This window comes from Mus caroli, unplaced genomic scaffold (assembly GCF_978045245.1).
Source record: "Mus caroli unplaced genomic scaffold, Mus_caroli_1 scaffold_9, whole genome shotgun sequence".
Classification (NCBI taxonomy): Eukaryota; Metazoa; Chordata; class Mammalia; order Rodentia; family Muridae; genus Mus; species Mus caroli.
Genome location: NW_028227264.1, coordinates 40,937,377 through 40,965,238, shown reverse-complemented (window position 1 = coordinate 40,965,238; position 27,862 = coordinate 40,937,377). Strand labels below are relative to the sequence as shown.

Here is a 27,862-nt window from a genome sequence, read left to right as displayed (position 1 = left end):
ATGTGTTTGAATAATCCATTGGGGGCCAGGGAGTGGAATGTGGTGGTTTGAATATGCTTGGCCCAAGGAATTGCCTTGTTGGAGTAGGTGTGGCCTTGTTGGAGGAAGTGTGTCACTGTGGGCATGGGTTCATTAGATAAGTAATAAGACAAAATTAAAAAAACTGAGGAGTGATGTCAAGTTTCTGATCTCAAGGTGTTTAAGTGAATTAAAAATTCAGTTACAGTAAGGTGTAGTGGAGCAGGCCTTTAGTCCCAGCACTCAGGAGGCAGAGGGAAGTGGATTTCTGTGAGTTCAAGGCTACATAGTGAGTTCCAGGACAGGCAGGGCTATATATTGAGACAGTGTCTCAATAATAATAATAATAATAAATTAAGAGAATAAAAATTCAATTTCAACATTACAATTTTCCTTGTTATTTCCTTTATTGTAAAGCATAAGGAAAAAAACAGGTTTTCTTGTGCACACACATAGCCCTATGTGCCTCAGGATTCAGAACTATGTACATTTCTTTTTATATGACCACAAGATGAAATTCTTCGGCACATTTTCAAATATATTTCTAATGCAACTTCTAGAGAGCCAGACCCTGATCAGGAACAGAGATGGCTGGCTTGTTAAAGTGCTCTCCAGCTTCTTATCCAAAAGCAATGGTTTGTACACACAGTGCTGAAAGGTACCCGAGGAGTCGCTACTCACAGTTTAAATATGTCACTTCACTAACTTTGCACATGTAAACAGGCTTTATACGTACTGATGGAGATGGCTTTCAATGACCCTCAACCATGTGCTTCAAATCAAGACAGGAACAGTGACAGCACAATGAACCCCGGCACATCTAGTGGATCACAGCGTCATCTGATTGTCACACACCCGGTGTGACACACTCTGGGACTAAGACTAGCCTGCTCTCACACTCTGCATATGTGGTAAACATACAAAACTACCCGAACGCTCCTGTCTCCCCGTAGAGCAGTTACAGTCCGTGAAGGGAGTCACATTTTCTTAACCCCTGAATCTGAGGAGCTTCCTACTCATAACCTTTACAACAAAGCCGTTTCCACCGGATTAGCCAACAAAACCATCAACTTTGACATCTTGAGAAATACAACTGAGAGACACTGAATGAAACAAGCGTGGTTTTAAAGGTTGTTAGAAATACGCCAAAGGAGAACTAGTTTCCTAACAGTGAGATGGGTAATTTCATTTCAGTCATGTGACCTTCATCCTTCCTGTAACTGGGAGGCTTCCTGTGTGAGCCTGTCAACCGAGTCATCTCCAGTGTAAACCACGCAGCTGTCTCACCGTGAGCATCCCTCAGGTCCCTGTCTATTTTCTGAAATTTAAGCTCTTGTATTTGTCCTTGTTTCTCCCCAAATCTCCAAATATTCCAAGATAAAATTTTCATTAAAAAAATCACAAATCTAAACACAGTATGACACACTTGGGTGACGTTTGACTTAAACTACTAATAAGTTACAGGTTGCCAAATAACTTAATGAAATTCATGATGCAAATCCCTGGCATAAGATGAATCCATATTGTCCTCAAAGGTAATTAAGCAGTCCAGTGATTATAAATTACTTACTAAATAAAGACAAAAATAAGATGTAAAATAGTATTTATAAAAGTCATATTAGAAACTCAGTCACTGTAAACCTTTAACAAGGATAAATGTAGAATGTGGCATCACTCTCTGAAAACTGTTAAGGAGGTTAATAATCAACTAGTGGTTTCAAAAGGGACTTCAGGGAACTAGAGAACATTATTTTAATGTATGATATATTAAGTATACATTACATATATACATCTATGTATACATGTATATATGTGTGTGTGTATGTGTGCATGTATGTATATACATACAGTAATACTACAATGGGAATTCACTTGAGTTAATCACTGAGCCTGCTACCATTTGGCAAGAATGTTTCTTTTTCAGAGTGGGCTCCCAGTGACTAATGTGTAAATAGCAGACCTCAGCTTTGTGTACTTCTGCTAACGAGGATAAATCAGAAGTGTCCAGTAGTCATTCATATGCCTGAGAAAAAAGCCCTCACTTGTTATTGTAACAGATATACCTTAAAATATGTAACATTGCTATGTTGGAAAATTAAAAATACAGAAATCTTAAAAAAAAAAAAGGGGGTGCTCAGGAAAAGGGAATTTGAGAACCCTTATTTAGAATAAATTATAGATCTGCAGTCCCAACATTTCATGAGAATGCAACTTGTCCGACCTTGGCTCATCTTCTTCTTGACTGTGCTGTGGTCTAACACTGGCACAATATGAGGTCGAGTCCCCGTTTTGCAGGCTTCAGGTGGCATTTTCTTGAATGTTGGCAAAACTGGTGCTCGACTTGAGACGTTTGGCTGGGGAGACACAGGGCTCGGTTTAAATTCCTGCTCTCGAGGGCTTACCCAGGGCTTACGTGCAAACCACTATATTGTCTATTCATTGGCTTAATATGGCTTGATCCAATTTTCTTAGACGTAAAGCCTAAGGGTTTTTTTTTTATGAACAGCATAAAATTAAACTAAGTAGAAGCTACTACCCATGACTTTGTTAAGAGCAGTACCTAATAAAACAGGCATCCACGCTTTCTTAAGCACTGCAATGTTAATGTGTACATAAAGAATAACAAGGAAAGTCCAAGCTAGAAATCAAGCTCTAAACGTCTCTTAAAAGACAAGAGTGTTTACAAAGCTTCTACTCCAGTCATTGTTAATTACGAAGTCTGAAGAATTCCTCCTAAGAGCTGGACCAAGACACCACCATATCTAATACAATCAAGAAAAGGGGAAAGAATACATACTGAAAGACAGAACATTACCTCTATTTTCAGACAAAAACATTTTTTTTCAAGTAGGGCACGTGGTATGTGCCTGTAATCCTGGAACTTAGGAGACTAAGAATGGAGGATTGTGAGTTTGAAGCCAGCCTGGCCTACATAGCAAGTTCCAGGCTAGCCTGTGCTACACGGTGAGACCCTATCTCAACACATTCATACTGGGCACCAGTTCAGTGGTAAAGGGTATTGCTAACACTTATAAAGTTCTAGCTTCAATACCTAGCACCAAGCAAGAACAACAAAACACACATATTGTGTGTGTGTGTGTGTGTGTGTGTGTATGTGTGTGTGTGTATGTGTGTGTGTGTGTGAAAATGTCACAATGAAATGCATTATTCTGAGTTGGCAGCAGTGGCAGGAACCTCTAATCCCAGTGGACAGAAGTGGATCTCTATGAGTTTGAAGCCAGCCTGGTCTACTGAGCAAGTTCCAGGATAGCCAGAGCTACACAGACAAACCGTGAGTCAAAAATAAATAAATAAGTAAGTAAGCAAAAAAGACTCTAGTTTTAAAAAGAATGGTTCTAAGCCGGGCGTGGTGGCGCACGCCTTTAATCCCAGCACTCGGGAGGCAGAGGCAGGCGGATTTCTGAGTTCGAGGCCAGCCTGGTCTACAAAGTGTGCCAGGACAGCCAGGGCTACACAGAGAAACCCTGTCTCGAAAAACCAAAAAAAAAAAAAAAAAAAAAAAAAAAAAAAAGAATGGTTCTTTAAAAATTGAGTTATATATCACATATAGCACTATTAGCAAAATATGTAATATTCAGCTATGACTATGATGGCCATGGCTTTGAGCCACTAGGTTTAAATAGAATCATGGCCCATAGCCACCTGGTGAGGTCGTGTGTTGAACAGTTGAGTGCAAATGTTTCTCATGCTCTAGAACTGAAAACCCACAGTGTCACCTGCAGTGGGAGTGGCGCCCGCGGTGGGAGTGGCACAGGCTGAGATCTGAGAACTGCTGGCCTCATGGGAGGAACTGCAGCAGGGCTCAGGCACCTCTATTTCCTTGCCTTGTTTTAAGCTCTGCACAACTCTCAAAGACATAACCATGCCACAGAGCAGTCACGAGTCATCAGTTCATGCAGGGAGGAAGGCAGGAGGTGGGGGGAGGGAGAGCAATCAGCCATGAGCATTGGCACATGAACTCTTCATTCACACGAGTATTTGGGGTTATTGTATGTGGTTTTATCTGTCTGTCTGTCTGTCTGTCTGTCTTTCTCTTTGTATGGTTTTATTGTTTATTTGCTTTGGTCTTTTGCTGTGTTAATTTGTTTGTTTTTGAGTCAGGGTTGAACTGTGAAGCCATGGCTGGCTTAGAACTCGTCATGTAGACCAGGCTGGCTTTAACTTAAGGATCCACCTGCTTCTGCCTCCTGAAAGCCATATTGCCTGACATTATTTGATCCAAGATTTTTTTCCATAAAGAATTTCACAGGGATAGTATTTTGATGCTAACATTAAAACAGACTATAGTATTCTTTTGTACAACAAATGTCTGTAAGCATTCACTATGCCTGGGCACTTTCTAGGTACTGGCAATATGACAGATGGTATACAGGGAAAAAACTTCTTGTTCTGATGATCTTTATGATCCAATCAAGGGAGACGAATCAAGGTAGAACAAACAAATGAGAGGATTAAGTGACCTCAGCTGTCAGCAGCAGTGCCGCCGGCTGACTGCCTGCGTGCCATAAAGAAAGAGCACAAAGTCTGGAGATAGCTTGGCAGGTAAAGGCACTAGCCACATCTTTCTAAAACAGATCTGTACCTTTCCCCCTATGCTATGGCGATGAAGGTTGAATCCACGGCCTTGTGCATACAGGCAAGAGCTTTGACGCTGTACCCCAGCCCCTTGACCCCGTAATCTTTTACGTAGGTGCTCTGCTAAATGGATAGATGACTACAGAAAGGAACTTACGTAGAATGAGTTTGCGTTTCTTTTGCTCTGAGTGAAGGAAGCTACTGAGGTAGAAGACGACAGGCAGGAAGAGAATGAACACAGACACAGCGACCACAGACACCGTGTCGCTGCAGGTGACCGAACAGTTGAAGGTTCGACTCCAAAGCTTCCGAGTAATGTTCATCTAGAAAAACAAATATCATATTATAGTCTCTTTAATTAAAGTTCTCTTTAACATCTTCGTATATTTTTGCAATCCAAACATCATTTAAAACAGCTTTAAAAATCTACTGATAGTTGAGAACAATTTCTTCTGCTAGGAGAAAAAAAAGCTGGTTTACAATTAGTAACTGTATAATATTTGGTATTATTTTATTTTGGAGACTCTCTGTGCAACCCTGGCTATTTTGGAGCTCACTCTGTAGATCAGGCTGGCCTCAAACTCAGAAAACACACACACAATAAGCTATATTCTAAATACATAATTATCATTGAGATATACCAGAATGCCAATAATTTTATCTCCCAGAGAATGTGTAGTTATAAAACTAGAGTTAAGACTCCGCTTCCTGGTTAAAGGTTATTTAGAACTAAGAGCTTGCTGTTAAACAGTACAGTCATGGGGCTGAGCTGTAAAAACCCCAAGCCCTATGAGCAGCCATGCTCGGTGCCTTTGCCTATCCTAAGCACCACTGGATGGCCCAGAGCCGTGTCCTCTAAGCTGGTTTGATAATGCAGACGAAGCAGTCTTTTTTTTTTTTTGGGGGGGGGGTTGTTTTTTTGTTTCTGTTTTTGTTTTTGTTTTTTTGTTTTTTTCGAGACAGGGTTTCTCTGTATAGCCCTGACTGTCCCGGAACTCACTTTGTAGACTGGCCTCGAACTCAGAAATCCACCTGCCTCTGCTGGGATTAAAGGCGTGCACCACCACGCCCGGCCAGACGAAGTATTCTTAACCAGCAAGCTTTGCCATTTTGACCTTGAGTTCTCTACTTTTGAGCCAATGATCTGTCTTCTCAGATAACTAAGTCTCAAGCCTAGGAGGGCACGGCTGCCACCTACTGGTGCTCGATGGAAAGACAAGCTATACAATGGAGAAAGGCTTCCAGATTCTCCAACATTTACTACAGTTACACATACCTACAAAAGCAGTACTGAATGACATCCTGGGCATGGTGGAGACGAAGCGGGAGGATCACTTCAAGTTCAAGGCTGGCCTGCGCTTAATAATGAGACCTCGTTCATTTTTGCGCTCTCTCTCTCTCTCTCTCTCTCTCTCTCTCTCTCTCTCTCTCCCTGTGCACTGTCCTACCTATTAAATGATGAATTAGAAAACACCAGGTCTTTGTCCTCAGGTGGCTCACATTTCAGTGAGGATATAGACTCTAAGTAATGTTCTCAAATTATCATATAGATAAATCAATTAATGCAATAAATGTGTAAGATCTTTCGGAAACACGGTAGTTAGATGCAAAAACCTCCTTAATCAGCACCCACTGGATAGAGACCTGAAACTTAAGCACAAGAAACACCATGCCCCTGAAAGCCACACCTACTTTCTTACCTACCCTCACCCCACTGGTTTTTCAAGACAGGGTTTCACTCTGTAGTCCTGGCTGCATTTTCTACTTTAAAATCAAAATATGGCAAATTATTAACTTGTCCATGAGGTGCCTGGTTAATGTCCATTTCGCTCTGACAGAGACACCATAGAGCCTTATTACTTTATAACCACTGCAGTTCTCTCTGGCTGGAATGCCACGTGCATGCTCCAGGGTACCTGAGAAATGCTAGCACCACAAGCACATTCATCAGCTGCACATACGGACCACGTCAGAAGCCGATGGATACTCACTGCATCCTCCACATCGATGCACAAGTGCGTCTCAGGCTCAGCCTTGTTCTCAAGCCCATTCAGTTTCTGCATTTGACTGTACAGGAGGCTCAGGTTTTTATATGCCTCTTTACAGTTTCTGCACACTTCGGAGTAATTTTTTGGTGGGAGGAGACTGTATGCGTGACCCTAAAATGACAAAGGTAGATGTTAGACACACAGTACATACTGGACACAGTATCTCTGCGTGTCAACCATTCGACACCCTACCCTGCCACAAAGCGCAGATAGAAGACAATTTGCTGTGTGATAGCACTGGCGTGAACCCAGCGATACAGCCACATCACATAGCCACCAGATAGACGCCAATGACACACCTTGGGGGAAAGGTAAGTCTCCTTAACAGATGGCGCTGGGAAGTTGGATAACTGCATATCAAGACTGAAACTAGATCCCTCACCCCCGCTCTGACAAAAAAAAAAAAAACAAAACTGAAAAATAAGTCAAAGACCTTAATTTAGGACCTGAAACTTTGAAATCACTAGAGGATAAACATGCAGAAAACACAAAGACATGAGAATAGGCAAAGAATCCGGTTGACAGCTCAGTGGGTAAGGCTGCTTGCCAGTAAGCAGTGACCCAAGTATTGTCCTTGGAACCCACAGGCAAGCTGTCCTCTGACATCCACATGCTGCACCCCCTAAATAAATATAAGAAAATAATTCTTTTTAAAATAAAAAGGCAATGGCGTTCTGAACAAGCCTCGAACAGAAGATCATGGAATCTATGAATAGAATCAAAGCACAATCTACATGCAGGAAATAAGAATGTCACAATAAAATCCACTGCTGTATACAATTACTATACATTAATAAAAAGGAGAGCTCACAAAAGCCACTGGTAACCCCAAGGAGAAGACAGTGGTGGGCTGTGAGGACGGGAGGTTCCTGCACATGGCAAGGGCTTCTAGAACTTTCTAGGAGACCTAGGAGACCTGGTATATGGGCACAAGGCGATGGTCTCTGCACTTTCTAAGTGCCTCTTACTTTTGAAACTGCTACACAGGCTTCTGATGACCGCTGGGGAGGATGTGGGAGACATCAGTAGTTCACTGCGAAGTGACTGACAGCTAAGTACTAACCTTCCTGAGCTATCTCACTGTTGATGTTTAATGCTGTTCTTTCCAAATAAAATTCATCCCTGCTGAGTTTCACAGCCCAAACGCCATCCTTTATCAAAATGAAGTTGGACTTTTCTCATGGGAAGGATATGAACCCCACTCAACTCTCTTTTCTTAGCTCCTAACCCAGACCTTTCTGGTAAATGAAAATGGACAGATAGCTTGCAAGGGGGGCCTGGGGGAGAGGGTAGCATGCCAGCAAAGCCCAGATTCTGGCTTCTAGGCAGACACCTACATTCTGAAGCACACGTTTATATCTTTGCTCTCTATTCTCTTTATTCTTTACCATGAGCATCAGCAAAGGACCATCTACTGAACATGGAGATAAGAAAGAAAGCAAGAAATTGGGCCAATTCAACTGACAGACACCCACAAACCAAGTCTCCCCTTAAACTCCCACTAGAAAGAGCCACTTTCCATAGGTCAACTGTGCATGTAGCCAAAACTACAAACCTAGCATAGAATCCTGGTGGTAATACAGCTCTGTTTATGAAAATTAAAAATGCATATACTTTTGGCATGGCGTTCCCCTCCCAGGAGTCCTGTAAACGCATTCTTAAAGGAATGCCTGGTGACACGCAAAAGGCTGTGAGTGGCAGCAGCTTACAACAGCCACACAATGATAAACAAGAGAAGGGCTAATTAATGGAGGATACTGCAAAATGAATGCTACACAGCTCCTAACTGAGCGAGGGAGTGGATCTGGGATGCAAGATGATGGCAGGTGCGTGGACTCTGAGGACGACTTCCTAAGGCTTAGTGAGTGAGTCAAAGCTAACGTCAGAGCCTGGTCAAACACTGCATCCGGTCCATGTCACCTTGGGAAGACTGTACCCACACCACTCTGGGAGCGGTAGGGAGAGGGGAGATGTGCACTCGGGGGCACGCTAAACCCTCCTTCCCCACAGCTACCCACAGACTAGGGACACGGGAGGCTGTCACAGTAGCTGAGCCTGTGTTTGCCAGACACCCTTTCACTCTGCCCTGTCAGCAGGACAGGATGGATGTCGAGAGAAGCCATTAGCTAACATTTCCCACCGGAGGCATATCAAGTACAGTGTGTGAGTCTCCTCCTGCCCATTCACCCATGGGGAAAGCTGCTGCCTCAGCCTGTTCCTCATTCCGAAGCCCCTAGACTTGGTTGTCAGAGCCTCTTTACCATCTCTGTCTACTTTCTCTTTTCATCTAGTCGCAAGGCTTGAAGTAACGACTGTGCCTGACTACCCCCAACCTTGGAGCCGCTCTCCCATCTCACTGTATCATCTGAGCTTGGATGTCTGTCAGGAGTGTCAGCTTAACAGGTTGAAAACAGAATTCCTTTTAAGATTACACTGCATTTCTTTACTGTTTATGTGTGTGTGCGTGCACAGGCGTGCACTTGCTTGCATTTCTTTACTGTTTATTTATGTGTGTGTGCGTGCACGGGCATGCACTTGCTTGCATTTCTTTACTGTTTATTTATGTATGTGTGCGTGCACGGGCACGCACTTGCTTGCATTTCTTTACTGTTTATTTATGTGTGTGTGCGTGCACGGGCACGCACTTGCTTGCATTTCTTTACTGTTTATTTATGTGTGTGTGCGTGCACAGGCGTGCACTTGCTGTGGTGCGTAAGTGGTGCTCAGAAGATTACCGACTGAAGGGGTTCCCTTCTTCCACCATGTGGGCCCAGGATCTAACTTGAGCCATCAGGCTTGGCAGCAAGCACCTTTAGCCCTGGAGCAATCCCTCTTGCCCCAAATAAAATTCTCCTTGAAAGTTACCCTGGTGTGTCTCCCTGCAGTCTGACCTCACACAAGCCCCTTCACCTCTATCCCTCAGTGACTCTTTCAGTAAGGGCTTCTGAAAACGGGGGGGGGGGGGACATGGTATGGAATTATATGGGAGCTCCTAGGGAACCTTTGCTCTAAGGGACCTGCACTTGCTAGTTATGGCTATTTACCCAAGACATTTCTAACCAAAACTTATCCCCAATTGTTAAAAGGACTGTTTATTTTATGTACATGGGTGTTTTCTGCATGTATGTATGTGCACTGCGTGTGTGCTTGGTGTCTACAGAAGTCAGAAGGTATTTAGTGCCTGTGGAGCTGGACTTACAGATGGTTGTGAGCCGCCATGTGAGTTCCAGGAACTGAACCCAGGTTCTCTGCAAGAGCAGCCCATGCTCTTATTCACTGAGCCATCTCTCCAGTCCGAAGCAGGATTCCTAATCTTCATTGTCCTACATTATCTTCCTCCTTATCCCCCACTCCCACCCTGGCATCACCTCGCTTAGTTACTCGGGGTCTAAGCCCATCTGGGTTCTTTTCCTTTTACTGTCAGCCAAACACACACTCTCTGTAAGAGAACGTAGCCCATCAGTTGGACAGACTTCCAACAGCTATGTAATTGTCTGCTTTCCTCTAACACTACAGGGAAAACCACGATCAAGCCACTGGTGTCACAGATCTATGGCTGCCACCTCTATTTTTTTTTTTCTACCTTCAACACCCTGCGTGTGCCTGGTGTCTACAGAGGCCAGGAGGAACTCAGTTCCCACGGAGCTGCTGTCACAGATGGTTGTGAGCCACCATGTGGGTCCTGGGTAATGAACCTGCCACCTACGGAAAGGCAGCCAGTGCGCTTAGCCTCTAAGCCATCTCTCCTGCCCCTAATTTGTAGGACTTATGATTATTTTTAAACTATGTGTATGTGTGTGTTGGGAGAGTATGGAAGACTATACATGTGGCTGCAGTTGGCCCCAGAGGCCAGAGGAGGGCACTGGATTCCCCAGAACTGGAGTGACAGTTAACTGTGAGCTGCCTGATGCCTACTCCACAGTAAGCATCCTGGGTTGTTGCTTGTTTTGCTTTGGGGTTTTTTTGAGACAGTTCTCTCTATGGCTGCCCTGGAACTCATGGTGTAGAGAAGGCTGACCTTAAAATCACAGAGATCTCCTTGCCTCTGCCTCGTGAGTGCTGGGATTAAAGGCGTGGCCACCACATCTGAAATTTTGATCCACTGAGAACCATCCCTCCAATCCCAACTCTCTCTCTCTCTCTCTCTCTCTCTCTCTCTCTCTCTCTTCCTTTCTTCTCTTCCCTCCCTCCCTCCTTCCCTCCTCCCCTCCCTCTCTCCCTCTCTCCTTCCTTCCCTCTCTCTCTTCCCCTCCCTCCCCTCCCTCCCTCTCTCCCTCTTCCCCTCCCTCCCCTCCCTCTCTCCCTCTTCCCCTCCCCTCCCCTCTCCTCCCCTCCCCTCCCCTCCCCTCCCCTCCGCTCCGCTCCCTCCCCCCCTCCCTCCCCTGGGACGTCTCACTGGCCAGGATTTGGCTTTGTGGACCAGCAGCCTTGAATTCTCAGAGATTCATTGCCTCTGCTGGCCAAATACAGGGCATGTGCCACCATACTTGGTCCTGAGCTGAAGTTCTAATATTTTCCAGTGGGGGAAAAAAAAATCTAAGAGTCTAAGAGTAGAAATAAAGATTCACTAATTCCTTTATGAGGAGAAAAAAAAACCCAAACAAACCAAAACCCTGTGAAAAGTCAGAATTACCCATTACTCACTCCCAGTAAGTCTACACAACTGACCTGCAGGTTATGCTCAAAGCAGGCCAAAGTCTTGTTAAACAGACTGAGGAAGTCCTCTGTGTTATTTGACAAATCCTCACCATTGTTTGTTAGGCAATCTGTAAAAACAAGGAAACAAACATTATGCCTACAAATTTATAAAAATCCACCCGCCTCTGCCTCCCAAGTGCTGTAATTAAAGGCATATGTCACCACACCTAGCAAATAGTTCAAAATTTTAAATAAAATTTAGAAATAAGGAACAGGAAAAAGGAAATGAAGGACCTGTCCGAGGTCACACAACTGATACACAGAAGGCTGGAATTTGTAATCAGTCTGGCTGTTGGTCCAGCACTCTAGACACTGCAAAGTGAGTAACACACACACACACACACACACACACACACGCATACACACACACACGCATACGCACACACACACACACATGCATACGCACACACATACAAACACACACACATACATACAAACCTGCACACATATACACACATACTAACACATATACATACATACATATACACATACACAATACACATATACAGACATACAGACACACATATGCAAACACACACATACATACACATTCCCAGACTGTTAAACAACTTAACAATTTCAGTCCTCAGAGTGGACGACTGCATGTTTCTGCTCCTCTCTGGTACCCATAAGAACCTGACACCACCAGGGATTCAGGAAGTCACTGCCACCTGATCAGACAGATGAAACCTAATCCTGGTTAACTGGGCGGGGCAGCCAGCACTTTAACTTCTGTGTATAAACTTGGGACACTAGAAGCAGGTGCTCACCCAGCCAGATGAATTATAAAACCACACTCCTAATTCCAAAAGCCAGCTAGACTTCAGTGGATTCACAGGCAGACAGACAGACAACCCCTGCCCCCTGCGTGAGTGTGTGTGCACACGCACGCGCACGCACACACAGAGCTTGGGCAGGACCCTCTCTGCACCAGTGAACACTGACGGAGGCCTTCTTGGTGAACCTTTTCCTAGATGCTTGGCCTCTCTGAGCCCGGGCATCTATAGTCCCTGCCGCTTTCTTATCTCAAGAACACAAGTGCAGCTCTAACTGCTCATCAATCGTTCACAAACTGACGGTTCCCGTTATAAATGAACAAACTAGCCAGAGAAAGAAAGGCACACACACCAAGACTCACATACAGGTCAGTAGGTGCCAAAATGTCAAACGTGTTCTCCACATGCCTGTATTTCCTTAAGCACGCAATTCTTTTTTACTTAAATAAAAATGATTCCATATGTCAGTATCCACAAAGTTCAAATACTAAAATCCTTTGCTGTTGTTGTTTGTTTGTTTGTTGAGACAGGGTTTCTCTGTGTAGCCCTGGCTGACCTGGAACTCACTCTGCAGACCAGGCTGGCCTTGAACTCACAGACATCCACCTGCAGCTGCCTCCCAAGTGCTGGGATTAAAGGCATGTGCTACCATGTCCTGGCTTACTAAAATCTTTTAAAAGTAATAATAAAAGTAATAATAATAATAATATATAAAATAAGCAATGTAATAATAATATAATAATAGTTAAAAAGTGCTATTTTATTAACACATTGTAGCCTTGACTTCTAGGTCAGGTAGAACAGACATAAATAAAAACAAGCACAATTATAGTCAGAGAACATTCAGTTAGGCTAAAGGTCTTTAGCTTGAGGGTTACAGAGAAGTCCTAGAAAGAGTTTCCCCATAGCAGGCAGACCCCAGTGTCACAGTGAGTCCTGTCTGGCAGACACAGTCAAAGATGGCAGGCTCCTGGTACATGCAGAAGCTCAGAGCACGCTGTTCTGGAGAGCTCTGGCAATTTCTTCTACAAGATACACAAATAAACAATTTCTTTATAAAAAAATGGTTTATGAAGAAGGCCATTCTGAGGAATAAAAGGACTTAATGTCTTGTATTTTACTGCTATTTTCTTTTCACTTAAAATAATTGGAAAATTAAGTGAAAAGCCTGCGAGAACTGACGGCTGATTAAGTGCTGTCCCGGCACAGTGTGGTTTTTTCAGTAACTATTAGGCGGTGGTATTACAACGCACAAAGGAGCTCACTTATACAGCGGGGTTAAACGTGTCTTGATTATTAGAAGAACCCTGACTTTCTGATACAACACAAAGGGGCTCTAGTAAATCCCCTTTATCTACTGCCGGGAATCGGGAGGGTAAGGTTATACACAGAGAGGAGCTGTATGCTGCAGAAATTAGTAAGCTAGGGAAGGTATAAGGACAAGCTCTCCATTCGCGCTGAGTGAAGTGGTCATTGTACTTCTGCCTCCTCTCAGATAATCAATGGAGCCTCATCAAGGCTGTGCAGATTAGCACAGCTTCTGTCTCCGTGAGGACTCCGGCATCAGCTCAAGAGGCGTTCTCCGGGCGCTGAGGATTCCAGTCAAGCCCTCACACAGAAACCAGCTAAATTATTACAGCAGAATTGTGTGGCTTCTGTCTTCCTCCCTGACCCCCCAGGGCTGAGGACTGAACCATGGTCCCCCTACATAAAAGCACCCAATCACTGAGCTATATACCCTGAGTCCTGAGTCCTCTAGCGACAGAGTCTGCACTCAGACTTCTCCCCATCCTGCCTCCTCACCCTGCTGCCTGGCGGGATTACAGGTGTGTACCACCGAGTCCAGCTGAACCACTCAGCCTTAGAGATGTGGTGTCAATTAGGAGTCTGTTGTTCAAGCTCTCTAGTGGTTTAAAACAAAGTTTATAAGATTTATTTACATGTATGAGTATTATTTACATATACTACATGCCTGGTGCCCAAAGGGGTCAGAAGAGGGTGTAAGACTTCATGGAATGGGAGCCACAGATATCCGTGAGCTGGGAACCCAGGTCCCGAGAACTGAACCCAGGACCTTTAATTGCCACGCTGTCTTTGCAGCCCTCTCTGCTCTTTTTTTTTTTTAAGACTTAACTTTTATTTTATGTGTATGTTTTACCTGCATGTATGTATGAGTGCACTGCATGTACACCTGGCACCCTCTGAGGCTACAAGATGGTGCCAGATGCCCTGGAACTGGAGTGACAGACAGTTCTAAGCTGCTGTGTGGACACTGGGAACTGGGCCAGGGTCCTCTGCAAGGGCAGCAAGTGCTCTAAACCTCTGAGCCACCGCTTAGGCCCAGCCACCACAGCCTGTTGTGGGTTGCTCTGATGCTGCTGTGTATTCAGATGCTAAATACTGCCTCTCCCTAAGACTGGTTGTCCCCAACAAAGAGATCCTCATTTTTACCAAGTGATGCATTGCAAACCTTGCTCCCCAACTTAAAACTATTTGGATAATTAAAAATGGCTGCAGCCAATTACTGGGGTGAAGAGAGAGATGGAGTTTGAGTCATTGGGGCTATAGATAGGGAGATAGAGAAAGAGAGAGACAGGGACAGAGACAGATAAACAGAGAAGAGACAGGGAGGGAGAGAGGGAGGGAGGGAGGGAGGGAGGGAGGGAGGGAGGGAGGGAGGGAGGGAGGGAAGGAGGGAGGGAGGGCAGAAGGGACAGGGAACAGGAGGTCTCCATTAGACATGCTGAAACCACGCCCACAGGAAGTGGGCCCTGAAAACAGGCTGGTGGAGTAAAATGACCTGGGAAGATTTGAACAGCAAGTTTCTGGGGAGCAGAGCTGGGAAGCAACAGACTAGAGACTAGAAATATAGACTGGGGGCCATCTCCCAGTAGTTGTGCAAAGCCAAATACATAAATCGCAGTCTGAGTCCCGTTCATTTGAAGCTACACCAAGACAGAAATAATTCACTTATTTTACAATGTCCCTATGAGCCCATCTAAGGTAGGAGGAACACAAGCTATGCCTGGAAGGCTGAGACAGGAGGCCTGTGAGCCAAGCGGAGGCCAGCCTGAGACACACAGGGAAGCCAGCCCAAGACACACAGCGATACACATGCCCTGATTTACTGCAGTTACAGGTTGTCTGAGAAGAAAGAGTGCATTCCTCAAGGCTGGTAACATGGCTTAAAGGGGAAGGGTGCCTGCCTCCAGACCTGAAGACCTGAGGTGGATTCCCAGGGACCCACATAAAGAGAGAACTAATCTCACGGACAGCAATAATTGCCGCTTTCGGAAAAGTTGAGCAAACTTTAGAAAATAAGATTAGATGGTGAGAGTGTTGTAATTAAGTTTAGAAATACAAAAAATATGTTTAAAATCATGCAAATAAGTCCACTGCCACATAGACAATATGTGAAAAAGACGGGCCCTGCCTGCCTGACCTTCTGGCTCAGCCAATAAGCTTTTATTAGTGATTTTTCTCGTCAGGAATACTTAAAAATTATTGCACCACTGAAAGTTAATTTCCCTTTGGTGAATCCTCACGCCCATACAATACCCAGGGCACTGGAATTTCAAGTTGTCTATGGAGAGAGAGTAGATTTCCAGGGGCTGGCAACATGGCTGGTGCCAAGCCTAGTGACCTGAGGTGGAGTCCCAGGGACCCACGTGGTGGAAGGAGAAGACTAACTCCAGGTTAAGCTGAGGAGTCTATTGAAACTCTTACTTTATACATGCTAACACTGGCTCTTGGATTCTTTAGTAATAACAATGAGCTTCCGCCATCCACACATCCTACACAGCAGAATGCAGCCGAACAATCACACCCCCCTGGATCTGCTCCTGACTCTTCTCCTGCCATTCATGTAAGCCCGCCTCCTCATCCACGCTGGGGGCTGCCTGCCTGATGCTCACACAGGGTAGGGGCTGTGAGGATCCTAACCAGAGACACTTAACCATCCTGCTCGCTCCCACCTTTGCTCTTCCTCCAGAGTCCTTTCTCATGTTCCCAGTGTCTCACTACACAGTGTAAGACAAGCAAGAATGCTTTGTGACATTCTGATAAATGTGGGGCTTCTTTTTGTTTTGTTTTTGGAGCTGGAGGCGGAGCCCAGGGCTTCGCGAAAGCGCTCTGCCTCTCACCTAAACCCCAACCCCTACACATTTCTTTAAACTTTGTAATATTTTAAAGATACTTTCCTGCTATCTTCATGAGCCAGGTGTGCAGAGACCACACTTAGAAATGCTTGCACACTTGGCAAAGAGTCTGTCTAAAATGATCACAGAGGTGCTGGAGAGATGGCTCACAAGCTTCTATACTGGGATCTGAGGTCCTCTTCTGGCATGCAGACGTGCATGTAGACGTACATGCAGATAGAACACTCATGTACATAAAGTAAATGAATCTTTAAAATGATCACACCGGGTGCCAACTCTAAGGAAATAGCAGTGAAGAAATCTAAGGAATTAGTCTGAGACTAAAAGGGAAAAAAAGGAGAGAGAGAGACAGACAGACAGAGAAAGGAGAGAGACAGACAGACAGACAGAGAAAGGAGAGACAGACAGACAAAGGAGAGACAGACAGACAGAGAAAGGAGAGAGAGACAGACAGACAGAGAAAGGAGAGAGAGGGAGACAGACAGACAAGACAGAGAAAGGAGAGACAGACAGACAGACAGAGAAAAGGGGAAAAAAGAATGCTGTTATTGAATAAACCAGAAAAAAAAATGAAATTTAATGAGTTCAGTCTCTTAAAACTCTTTCAATTCCATTTGAAATTCAACACAGAAATCGTGGAACACTTTAAAATAAGACTAAAACAATGAATGGGATCAGGGTTTTTTATGCAAAATCCTGGAAAAGAAAGCATTTGGTTCCTTCTGATTTCATCCCCTCGCATTCTGGGAGCTTCCAGGTTTTCTAGAGTTTTGAGTGGGAATTAAATGCATAAAGTCCAAAGCAGGTAAATTTACCTCCTCTGGATGAAGGTCAGAACCGAATGAAAATGAAGTCATCTTTCTCCACCCTTCAGCTGACCTACCCCCCTCCCCAAAACGCATCTGAGCTTTTAGTTCTTTTGCCTGGCTTGTTAATTGATTCTAATCAGGAAATGATAACCTCTTGAGTCAGAGCAGTATTTTCAAGATACAATGGCTCAGAGAACACAAGTGCACACAGTACAACCCTAGCACCAGGGAGGTGGAGCAGGAAGACCAGAAGTTGAAGACCAAGCCAGGTGTGGTGGCGCACGCCTTTCATCCCAGCACTCGGGAGGCAGAGGCAGGCAGATTTCTGAGTTCGAGGCCAGCCTGGTCTACAGAGTGAGTTCCAGGACAGTCAGGGCTACACAGAGAAACCCTGTCTCGAAAAACCAAGAAGAAGAAAAAGTTCAAGTCCAGCTGTGGATACACAGTGAGCTTAAGGCCAGCATGGGCTACATGGAACCCTGTCACAAAAAAATCAAATTGTTTTAAATCCCATTAGAAACTGGGGATTCAGCAGTTAGGAACACTGGCTTCGAGCCAAAAAGATGGCGGGGCGGGGGCGGGGGGGGGGGGGGGGTAAGAGCACTGACTGCTCTTCCAGAGGTCCTGAGTTCAATTCCCAGCAACCACATGGTGGCTCACAACCATCTGTAATGGGATCTGATGCCCTCTTCTGGTGTGTCTGAAGACAGGTACAGTGTCCTCACATACATAAAATAAATCTTAAAAAAACAGAAAATAAAAACCTGGCTGCTCTTCCTTCCAGAGGACCTGGCTTCAAGTGCCAGCTCACCTGGTGGCTTACAACCATCTGTAACTCTAGTCCCAGGAGAGCTGATGCCTTCTTCTGGCCTCCTAAGGCACCAGGCGTAGGGCAAAATGTGGAGTGTGTGTACACATGCAGGCAAAAACTCATATACATAAAACAAAAATAATTTTTAAGAGGAGTCCCATTTAAAAGCAGTTCTGGTGTTCTGTGTGTACTGTACATGTGTTCAGGTGTGCACATGTGGTGTCTTCCACCACTCTACCTTCTTTGTTGAGACATTCTCTCCCACTAGCCCTGGAGCTCACTGGGTGGCTAGCCTGGCTGATTCTTGTACCCCTAGGATCCTGAGGTCTCTGCCTCCCAGTGCACAGAACCATAAGAGACAGCCTGGTGGCCTGAGCTCTGGTCCTTAAGTTTGTACAACAAGCACCAACTGAGCCATCACCCCAGCCCTCTACATTGTTTTGATTATTTGTCTGCTCACTGTTTTGAGACCTCTCATGTAGCCCAGGCTAGCGTTAAACTCACTATGTAGCTGAGCCTTGACCTTGACCTTCTGATCTTATCTCCACTCCCATGTGTGGGATCACACACGTGTCCCCATGCTCAGTTTACATAGTACAGGAGTCAAAGTCCAGGTCTTCATGCATGTTAGGCAAGCGCTCTGCCAACGGAGCCACATCCTTAGCCCCTACCTGACTCTCTAAAAGGCTCTTCAATCTATTTATACTAGGAATTTTCAATCTTGGCTTGCGGCGGTGACAAATGCCTACAATCCAATCATATGGAGGCTAGGAGCTCCAGGCCAGCCCAGCATGGGAGGCATGGAAATCAGGTCATCCTTAGATACACACCAAGCTGGAGGCCAGCCTGGCCTCCACACAAAACATCTTACATACAAAACAAAACCACCACCACAACAAAAAACCCACATGACAAATCAAAAAAAAAAAAAAAAAAAAAAAAAAAAAAACCAAAAAAACAGTTCTATCAGCTAAGCCATTTTTACAATTCCAGAAGCAATGAAAAGAAACAAAATGAACGCCGGGCATGGTGGTGCACACCTTTAATCCCAGGACTCGGGAGGCAGAGGCAGGCGGATTTCTGAGTTCGAGACCAGCCTGGTCTACAGAGTGAGTTCCAGGACAGCCAGGGCTACACAGAGAAACCCTGTCTCCAAAAACCAAAACAAAACAAAAAAACAAAACAAAACAAAACAAAAAGAAAAAGAAAAAGAAACAAAATGAAGAGACAATCGTCAGTGCAGCATGGTGCATTGACAGCAGGGAGACCTGGAGTTAAGTTAAATGGTATGTTGGGTTTTGTGTGTATGCTGTTTTTTGGGTTTCTTTAGGTTAGGTGCAGTGATCCACGTTATGTCAATTCTAGTACTCTGAAGGCTGAAACAGGAAGGTCCTGAATTTGAGGACAGCCTGGGCTACAACAACAAATTCAAGACCAGTCTAGGGTATGTAGCAAGATCCTGTCTCAAAAAAGCCAAGGAAAACAACAAAAATTCTAGGCAGGCATGGTGGCACACGCCTTTAATGCCAGAACTTGGGAGACAGAGGCGAGCTTGACCTATAGTGAATTCCAAGCCCGCCAAGGTTAATAATGAGAATCTGTCTCAAAAAATAAATTAATTAATTAAAGAAAACTTTAAACCTGCTACTACAGGTTCAAATCTAAAATATTCCTCTTATATTAGGTCACGTGAACATCTGTTCCCTGGGTATGTTCTAATGCTTAAAAATATTTTTTTGTGTTTCTAAAACTCACTTCAATCATACTTACAAAAGGAATTTTCACTCTAAAACAGGAAAGTTTGGAGGTCATGGCACCTTTAAAAGGTGGGGCCTGCAGACAGGCATGGTGGTACACGCCTTTCTTTAATACTAGCACTTGGGAGGCAGAGGCAGGCGGATTTCTCAGTTAAGAGGCCAGCCTGGTCTATAGAGTGAGTTCCAGGACAGCCAGGGCTACACAGAGAAACCCTGTCTCAAAAAAAAACAAACAAACAAGCAAAAAAAGGTGGGGCCTGGCTGATGGAAGTAGGTGCTGGCCTTTGAACAGGTGACAGCTGGACCTGGGTCCCGGCCTGTCTGCAACCACATGATGGCATGTCTACATAATGACACGTCTACACTAACATGACATGTCTGTAGTCACATGATGACATGTCTGCAATCACACCATGAAATGTCTGTAGTCACATGATAACATGTCTGCACTGACATGCTATGTTTGCAATCACGTGACAACATGTCTGCAACCACATGATGAAATGTCTGTAGTCACATGATAACATGTCTGCACTAACATGACATGTGTGCAATAACATAACACGTCTGCAGTCACAAGATGACATGTCTGCAGTCACATGAGGACATGTCTGCAGTCATGTGATAACATGTCTGCACTGACATTATATGTTTACACTAACATGACATGTCTGTAATCACATGATGACTACCACCTCACATTCTGGCTTCACAGACAAAGACACAACCTCTCTGCAACGATGGGCTAAAATAAACCTTTCTGGTTGCCACTTGTTTCTGTCATACTTTGTCACAGCAATGAGAAATGACTAATACCCTTGCTACTCCTCGCTGCAATCAACACTGCACATGTATTTTTAAAGCCCAAGGAATCATAAACCCCCTCTTAGTATCAGGCTGGCATCCCAAGAAGTATGGTAATGTTGGCTCATATAAGGAACTACTGTATCCATCAAAGTTCTACCTTCCTTGTCTGACTTTATCTCCCTGAGGGTTTCCAGGACCCTAAAATCCCCACGTTTCCCTCACCCTCTGCCTCTGCCCATGATGCCTCTTTCTGCCTTGCCTTTCACCTCAGCTCCACCCAGAGGAACCGTGCCCAGCCATGGAGCCTCAGTTCAAAGAACGCTCCCGGCTGATTTCTCCTTCCAAGACTCTGTAATGCTACCACCTACCCCTCTAAGTTATATTTGTAACTATCTTTCTCACTAAGTTGTACACAGTGGAAGGTACAGGCATTAGGACACAGTTGGTACTCAAGGAGAGTTTAAGCTGAAATAATAGTTTTTCCAAAGAATACTTCAAATAGGTGTCAGTTTATTACACAAAACCATGTGTTCTACAAAGCTGGCAGAACAGATGACATCTCTCCCTCTCCCTCCTTCTCCCTCCAGATTATTAAAAATATCATAGTTATTATATTAAACAGTTAAAATAGGTTCTGCTATTTTCTCCAACATAGAGACGAAGGAACTAACGTTCCATACAAGAAAATTAACTTTCCCAAACCTAACATTGAATGTGGTCTACTACACATTTCTGGCTGGCAGGACTCACCCAGGTGACAATGACTAATACACCATGACAAAGTGACAGCTCAAATGTACTACCTGGTTTCTGCCATTTTAAAGTTCACCTAAATCAAAGCTGGACATCTGCTACTGAACCAACCACGGCATCAACTGAGCCGACGCACAGATGGAGACTCACTTGCGCAGTTCGCCTCCTGCCACGTGCTGTTGAAAAACTCAGAGACCATGAGAACTATCTGCATTCTGTCTGCCGTCAGGAGACTCCCACCACAGCGCGGGCCCTCGGAGGTGTTCTGCAATAGCAGCGACAAAAGGAAGAGATAATCTGAGTGTTTAGACTTTCCAAGTAAACTGTAGCCCACAGAAGCCATATAAAGCAGTTGATTTATTTATGAAAAACTATTAGAGATTTTGTCTGATGGTAACAACTGTAATAATAAAAACAACAGGAAAACAATTATTCATTTAACATTTATCATTGCAGGGTTCATGGGTGAAGGAAGAGACTCTCTGCTTAACAGCTAAGCCTTCTCTCCAGCCCCATCTTTGCTTCTTGAATATTTGGTTAAATTCAGCTTTTTAATTCCGACTTGTGAATGTGTTGCAATCTCTCACTTTGCATGCACAGGAAAAGTTCCAGAATGTGGGCAACAAAATGTAGCAATGGTATTTCTAGATGACAGAGCATGACACATTTTATCTTCACTTTTGCTTCTCTTCTTCTGTCTAAGCTTTTGTATAGCGGATGCATTCTTTAGATAGTACTTTTAATCTGTGTGCAAATGCTCCCAAGCCTTTGGCTTCATCTTGCGGGTAATGTTTGGTCCAAAGGTTAGTACTCTGCAAGAAAGCCCAGTAATCCATCCACATAGACCCAAGAGTGTGTACTCAAATAGAAAACCGTGTCTTCCAAAGACCATTTAATCGTGAAAGAAACTCATGCTATGCAAATAATAAACCTGCGATCCTAACGTCTCGAACTTCATCTGTTTCTTATCCCTGTTGCCGCAAGCAGAGCACTGGGCCTGGGCCCTTCCTGATTTCAAAGCTACTTAACTCCTGTTACAGGCATGCTTAACTCATGTTACCAGAATGCTGCTTCTGAGGATTGGGAAGTGTCAGAGAAGCCATCCACACTGCAGCAGGGATGTGCCTGCAAACACAGGCCGAGAGTGACACTGAGTGACACCGTGGGCTGAAAGAGACCCGGTGGGAACAGCAGGAAGAGAACTGACCAGCCGTGTAGAGCAATGAGAATATCACACGGATTCATCTGGAGACTCATCATCTGTGTATAGCTCACTAACAAGATGCAGCTAAGAGAGCGCTTGCTTTTGTCTGTTACCTTTGTGTTCTTAAACAGTGTGTGTGTGTGTGTGTGTGTGTGTGTGTGTGTGTGTGTGTGTGCTGGCCAGAGCACAGCTCACAGAGTCAGTTTTCTCCAGTAGGTAAGGGCAATGTCAGTATGGGTTCCTGACATTGCCCTTACCTACTAAGCCCAAGTATGTATTTTTTTTTGTTCCTTTTTAAAATTTATTTATTCACTTTACATCTTGACCAAATCTCCCCTCCGCCTGCCCCCTCACAGCCTATTCCCCCTCATCCCCTTCTTCTCTGAAAAAGGGGAGACCCCTACCCCCCGTACTCCCCTGCCCTGGCACAGAAGTCACTGCAGAACTAGACACATCCTCTCCCCCTGAGGCCAGACAGGGCAGTCCAGTCAGGGGAACAGGATCCACAGGCAGGCAACAGAGTCAGGGGCAGCTCCCACTTCAGTTGTTGGGGGACCTCCATGAAGACCAAGCTGCACATCTGCTACATATATACAGGGGGCCTAGATCTAGCCCACACTTGGTCTTTGGGGGTTCAGTCTCTCCAAGTAAGTATTTTTAAAATACAGTCTAATAAAACATTTCCCGGTTCCTTCCTTGGAACTGTTTCAGAGAAATAACAATAACTAAAATGTCTTTATTGTTCGTTGTTGTGTATGTGCATAGGTAGATGTGAACTTTGTGTGTGTGTATGTGTGTGTGCAGTTACCTGTGCTTAGGCAGATGTCTGCAGAGGTCAGTAGACATCAGGTCTGCTGCTCTATCACTCTTATTATTATGCCTTATTCCCTGAGTTAGGGTCTCTCACTAACCCTGGAACTTGTCTTAGGCAGGTGGAATGGTAGCCAGCAGCCCCAGCAAGATTCCTGCCTTTACTCTCTATGCCACCAGGTTACAGGTGTATGCAGCCACGCCCACCTATGCCACCAGGTTACAGGTGCATGCAGTCACGCCCACCTATGCCACCAGGTTACAGGTGCATGCAGCCACGCCCACCTATGCCACCAGGTTACAGGTGCATGCAGCCACGCCCACCTATGCCACCAGGTTACAGGTGCATGCAGCCACGCCCACCTATACCACCAGGTTACAGGTGCATGCAGTCACGCCCACCTATGCCACCAGGTTACAGGTGCATGCAGTCATGCCCACCTATGCCACCAGGTTACAGGTGCATGCAGTCACGCCCACCTATGCCACCAGGTTACAGGTGCATGCAGCCACGCCCACCTATGCCACCAGGTTACAGGTGCATGCAGTCACGCCCACCTATGCCACTGGGGAATCAAACCAGCAAACTCTGCAGGAGCAGCAAGTGCTCTTAACCCCTGAACCATCGCTCTAGCCCACTGGGATCGTGTTTTTTTTTAAACCTCATAATTCCACAGCATCTACATACACAAGGAAAACATCTATAGCCTCAAAGACCCAAGGTTAACATCATGATTCATGGGCATTGTGCCCACAAGAGGCCTTGTTATTTAAGTTTTTTTTTTTTTTTTTTTTTAAGAAAAGGCAGCTGGAGATTATAAAATTTGCAGGGAAATTGATGAAACTGAAAAAATCAGGTATTAAGTGAAATGATCTAGGCACAGAAAGACAAATGCTACATGTTATGTCCTATGCATATCCTAGCTTTTCTTGCTTATATATGTGTATTAATATGGAGTGAGTGTTGAGTAGAGGCTAGGAAATCAGGAAGGAAACCATAAGACAGGGAACAAAAAGAAGCTGAAGGGAGGGGGGAGGGTAACAGACCACATGAGATATGAAAGTGGAAGGGTCACACTGAAAAGGAGTGCTTACAGATGGTGGGAAGGTACAACGGAGAGGGAGGGGTTACAGATGGTGGGAGGGTACAAGGGAAAGGGAGGGGTTATAGATGGTGGGAGGGCACAACGGAGAGGGAGGGGGCAGGGGTCACTGATGGTGGAAGGGTACAAGGGAGGGGGAGGGGTAGGGGTTACAGAAGGTGGGAGGGTACAAGGGAGGGGGAGGGGGTTACGGGAGGTGGGAGGGTACAACGGAGATGTGAAGCAGGAACTTGGAGAAAAGGAGATGTAGAGTGGACAAACTGTAACTGTGAGGAGATGCCAGACTGTTACTTGGTAGACTACTTTAAAAGATAGGGTTGGGGCTCTGTTAGTACACAGCTTGTCTAGCGTGGACAAGTCATGGGTTCTATTCACAGCTGCATAAAACCAGACCATAGTGGCACATGTCCGTAATCTAGGCACCTGGGAGGGGAAAGTAGGAGGGGTCAAGTGATCCTCTGCTACACGGTGAGTTCCAGGCCAGTCAGGGCGACAAGAAACCTTATCACAAACAAATACATTAATTAAATTAAAATAGAATGAAAAGACTCCCTAAAAACAGCTTATTTAATGTAACTGCTCAAAATCAAATATAACGCTGCATATTAAAGTCATAGAGAAAGGCGCGAATCTGGAAAATACTGCATGCACTCCTATTTAAACTGCCTTGTAAGCCTGTTCTTTCCACAAAGAGTGACTCTGGACTTTACTTAATGCAAATGAATGTCCCCATTTACCAAAATAAAATAAAATAAAATAAAATCTGTTTAGTAGCATTGGGCTAGATTAAAAACAAGATGCACCTATAGACATTTCTATTTAGTTTAGTCAATTACGACCTCTAAAGCAACTGAAACCACATTTTTCATGAGACTACTTGGCCCCTCAGGACACAAGAACCATTTCCACCCCCAATTCCTGTGTCCTTATTTTTCCTTTACCAGGCAACCCTGTGACTCTCACGGTGGGTGGCCGACACTGTAATCCTTTCCTAATTTATACAGTTCTTAGAGGCAAAGACTGTGTCTTCCTCTTTTGGTTTGCCTTCATTAAGTCCTTCACATTACCTTCCAAGTGACCAGGAAAGCTCTCGAGTTACAGAGAAGGCAGGCTGTCCTAAAATGGCAACTCACCGACCACGAGCTATTACTGTATGTCAGCTTTGTGTGGTTTCTCTTTGTCCCCACTTTCCAGATGAGAAAACAAGCAAAGAATGTCACTAACTTGTCCAGAGAACAAGCTGATAAACAGGATGGAACCGAACTCCTGGCAAGCAGGCTCCAGATTGTCTTACTGTGACTAATTCCCATAACGCAACATGAAACAACTGGAATGTTTTTCTAGCATTTTATAGAGGAGGAAACAATACTTTGAAAAATAATAAAGGTCACACTGCTAGAAACTGGTGGCTCTGGGTATGTTCGCTGCAATGTTCCAGCAAACCTGTCCCAAGAAGATGCCGGCTTACAGTATCCAGGGGGGCAGCATTCCAAGCCATAAGCCCCTAATGTCACCCGCTTGTTTCTGATACCCCAACTCCACAGACCGTCCAATGCCTTTTCCTTACTTTCCCAGCCCCCACGCCACAGGTGCGGAGGCTGCTCCTCTACCCACCCCGACGTTTCGGCTGATGTTGTCCATCTTGATTGCGACCTGTTGGAAGAGAGGGTAGCAGGTCTGGCAGAGGCGCACGGGCCGAGCGCTGCGCACCATACAGGCGGTCAGCTCGGCGCTGCTATTGGCGAAGTCCATCAGCAGCTCCCGGCACTCAGGCTCCAGATCCGGCAGGTCCGGAGGTAGCAGTGACAGCGGTCCCAGACCTCCGCCCTGCAGCAGAGACAGGGTCAAGTCCTGCACCTCCAGCAGCCGCTGCTCCGACAGCAGGTCCGCAAAGCCTGGGTGCCGACTGCTGGTGAAGGGGAGCGCGCACAGGGCGCACCTCCACCGCAGCAGCTGCAGCAGCAGCAGCGCCCGCAGCCACCGCCACGGCCACCCGCTACTGCGCGCCAGCTCTGCGTCCCGAGCCATCCCCGGGCCTGACTGTACCAGATCGCTCGCCGGGTGCTTCCGACAGCAGCCGCTTCCGGCTTCGGCCGGCGCAGGCCCTGAGTGGAGTCACGAGATGCGTGCGTCACGGCCCCGCCCACCTGCCTCCGGAGGCGCGCGGGTGTGAGCGCGCCCGGCTTGGAGGTCTGGAAAGCTGCAGCAACACCGGTGCGTCCCCGGCCTCGGTCCCGCACGCTCCGCACCCTGCAGTTCCCCGCCTTCCAGGAGCCTGTGGAGTTTGTTCTGGTCGCTGGACCCTCCAGGGAGATGACTGCCGAGTGAGCTCCCAGAAAAACCCAGTAGACTGATGGTTTGGGCAGGTGTTCATTTTCATTGGCTCTGGGTTAGTAAGTTTTCTTCATCTCCTCTGGAGAGTGGATAACATCCGTTAGCAGTTCTGGTTTTGGAACTTGTGGCTTCAAAAGGCTTGATTGATTGATTTTAATTCTCAACTATCTACCCGAACAGAACTTCCTGGAGTGATGAATATAGTCCACATCTTAGTTAATAGGGGAGCCAAACACACATATAGCAGCTGAACCCTTGAATTGTAGCTACTATGACGATAGAACTAATTGTCCAATGTCACTTAATTTAAATGTAAATATCTGACTAGTGACAACTGTGTACGGCTCGGATCTGGGTGTGGTGTTTTATCACAATAGAAACCCTACCTAATACATACACTTGAGCATACCCCACTATGTTATTATTATATATTATACAATTATTATACCATATATTACATAACATATTGTAACATATGTAATATTAATATATAACATGTAATATGTGATATGTAACACGTAGCATTTTATGATATAATATATTGTAATATGTTATTTTGTATATTATGTAATGTATAATATATGTTATGATAATAAATATGTATACATTATATAATATTAATACATATAGGTATTTTTCTTCTTGGAGACAAGCCTCACGTAGCTCAGGCTAGTCTCTAACACACTAAGAAACATGTTTGCGATATACCAGAGAATGGCCTTGAAATTCTGATCCTCCTGCCTCCCTGCTGAAAGTGCCAGCATGTACCCCCATGCCAGATGTTTGTGGTGCTGGAGACCAAACCCAGGGCCTGGTGTGTGCTAAGCAAGCAAGCATTCTGTCAACCCAGAGACGTGAGAGATAGAAAGAGAGAGAGAGAGAACCATAATAACAAATCAAAAGAAAGGCTATTAATAAGTCATTGCAGTAGACACTGGAATAAAGCAATAGTCCAGGATATAATGTTGTGCTCAAGAATAGGATGTGGGGGGTGGGGACATCACGTGGAGACAGAGGTGTGGGGAGGAGGTACAGGATGTGGATCAGTCGGAGAGTTGGGGGGCATAATAAAATATGGAGTGTAAAAAATTAATTAATTAAAAAGAGAAAGAACGAAAAAAAGAATAGGATAGGAAAAAAGCATTGTAGGGCCATCCAGCAAGGTGGTTCAGCAGGTGTTA

General features: G+C 45.1%; 1 protein-coding gene across 1 annotated transcript; it reads right to left on the bottom strand.

The window, feature by feature from the left end:
- Positions 1-406: 406 nt before the first annotated feature.
- Positions 407-26,433, bottom strand: Ostm1 (osteoclastogenesis associated transmembrane protein 1). Its single transcript, XM_021174468.3, has 6 exons — positions 25,962-26,433; positions 21,381-21,495; positions 11,331-11,428; positions 6,606-6,773; positions 4,772-4,937; positions 407-2,372 (listed from the first exon to the last, which is right to left on the bottom strand). The coding sequence occupies exons 1-6, from the start codon at positions 26,373-26,375 to the stop codon at positions 2,317-2,319; spliced, it is 1,017 nt and encodes a 338-aa protein (XP_021030127.1). The 5' UTR covers positions 26,376-26,433; the 3' UTR covers positions 407-2,316.
- Positions 26,434-27,862: the final 1,429 nt, after the last annotated feature.

Coding starts and splice junctions, on each gene's coding strand:
- Ostm1 (XM_021174468.3), bottom strand. CDS start 26,375: ATGGCTCGGGACGCAGAGCTGGCGCGCAGTAGCGGGTGGCCGTGGCGG. Junction 21,496..25,961: donor ACATCAGCCGAAACGTCGGG/GTGGGTAGAGGA, acceptor CTGCTATTGCAG/AACACCTCCGAGGGCCCGCG. Junction 4,938..6,605: donor GCATCGATGTGGAGGATGCA/GTGAGTATCCAT, acceptor TTGTTTTTCTAG/ATGAACATTACTCGGAAGCT.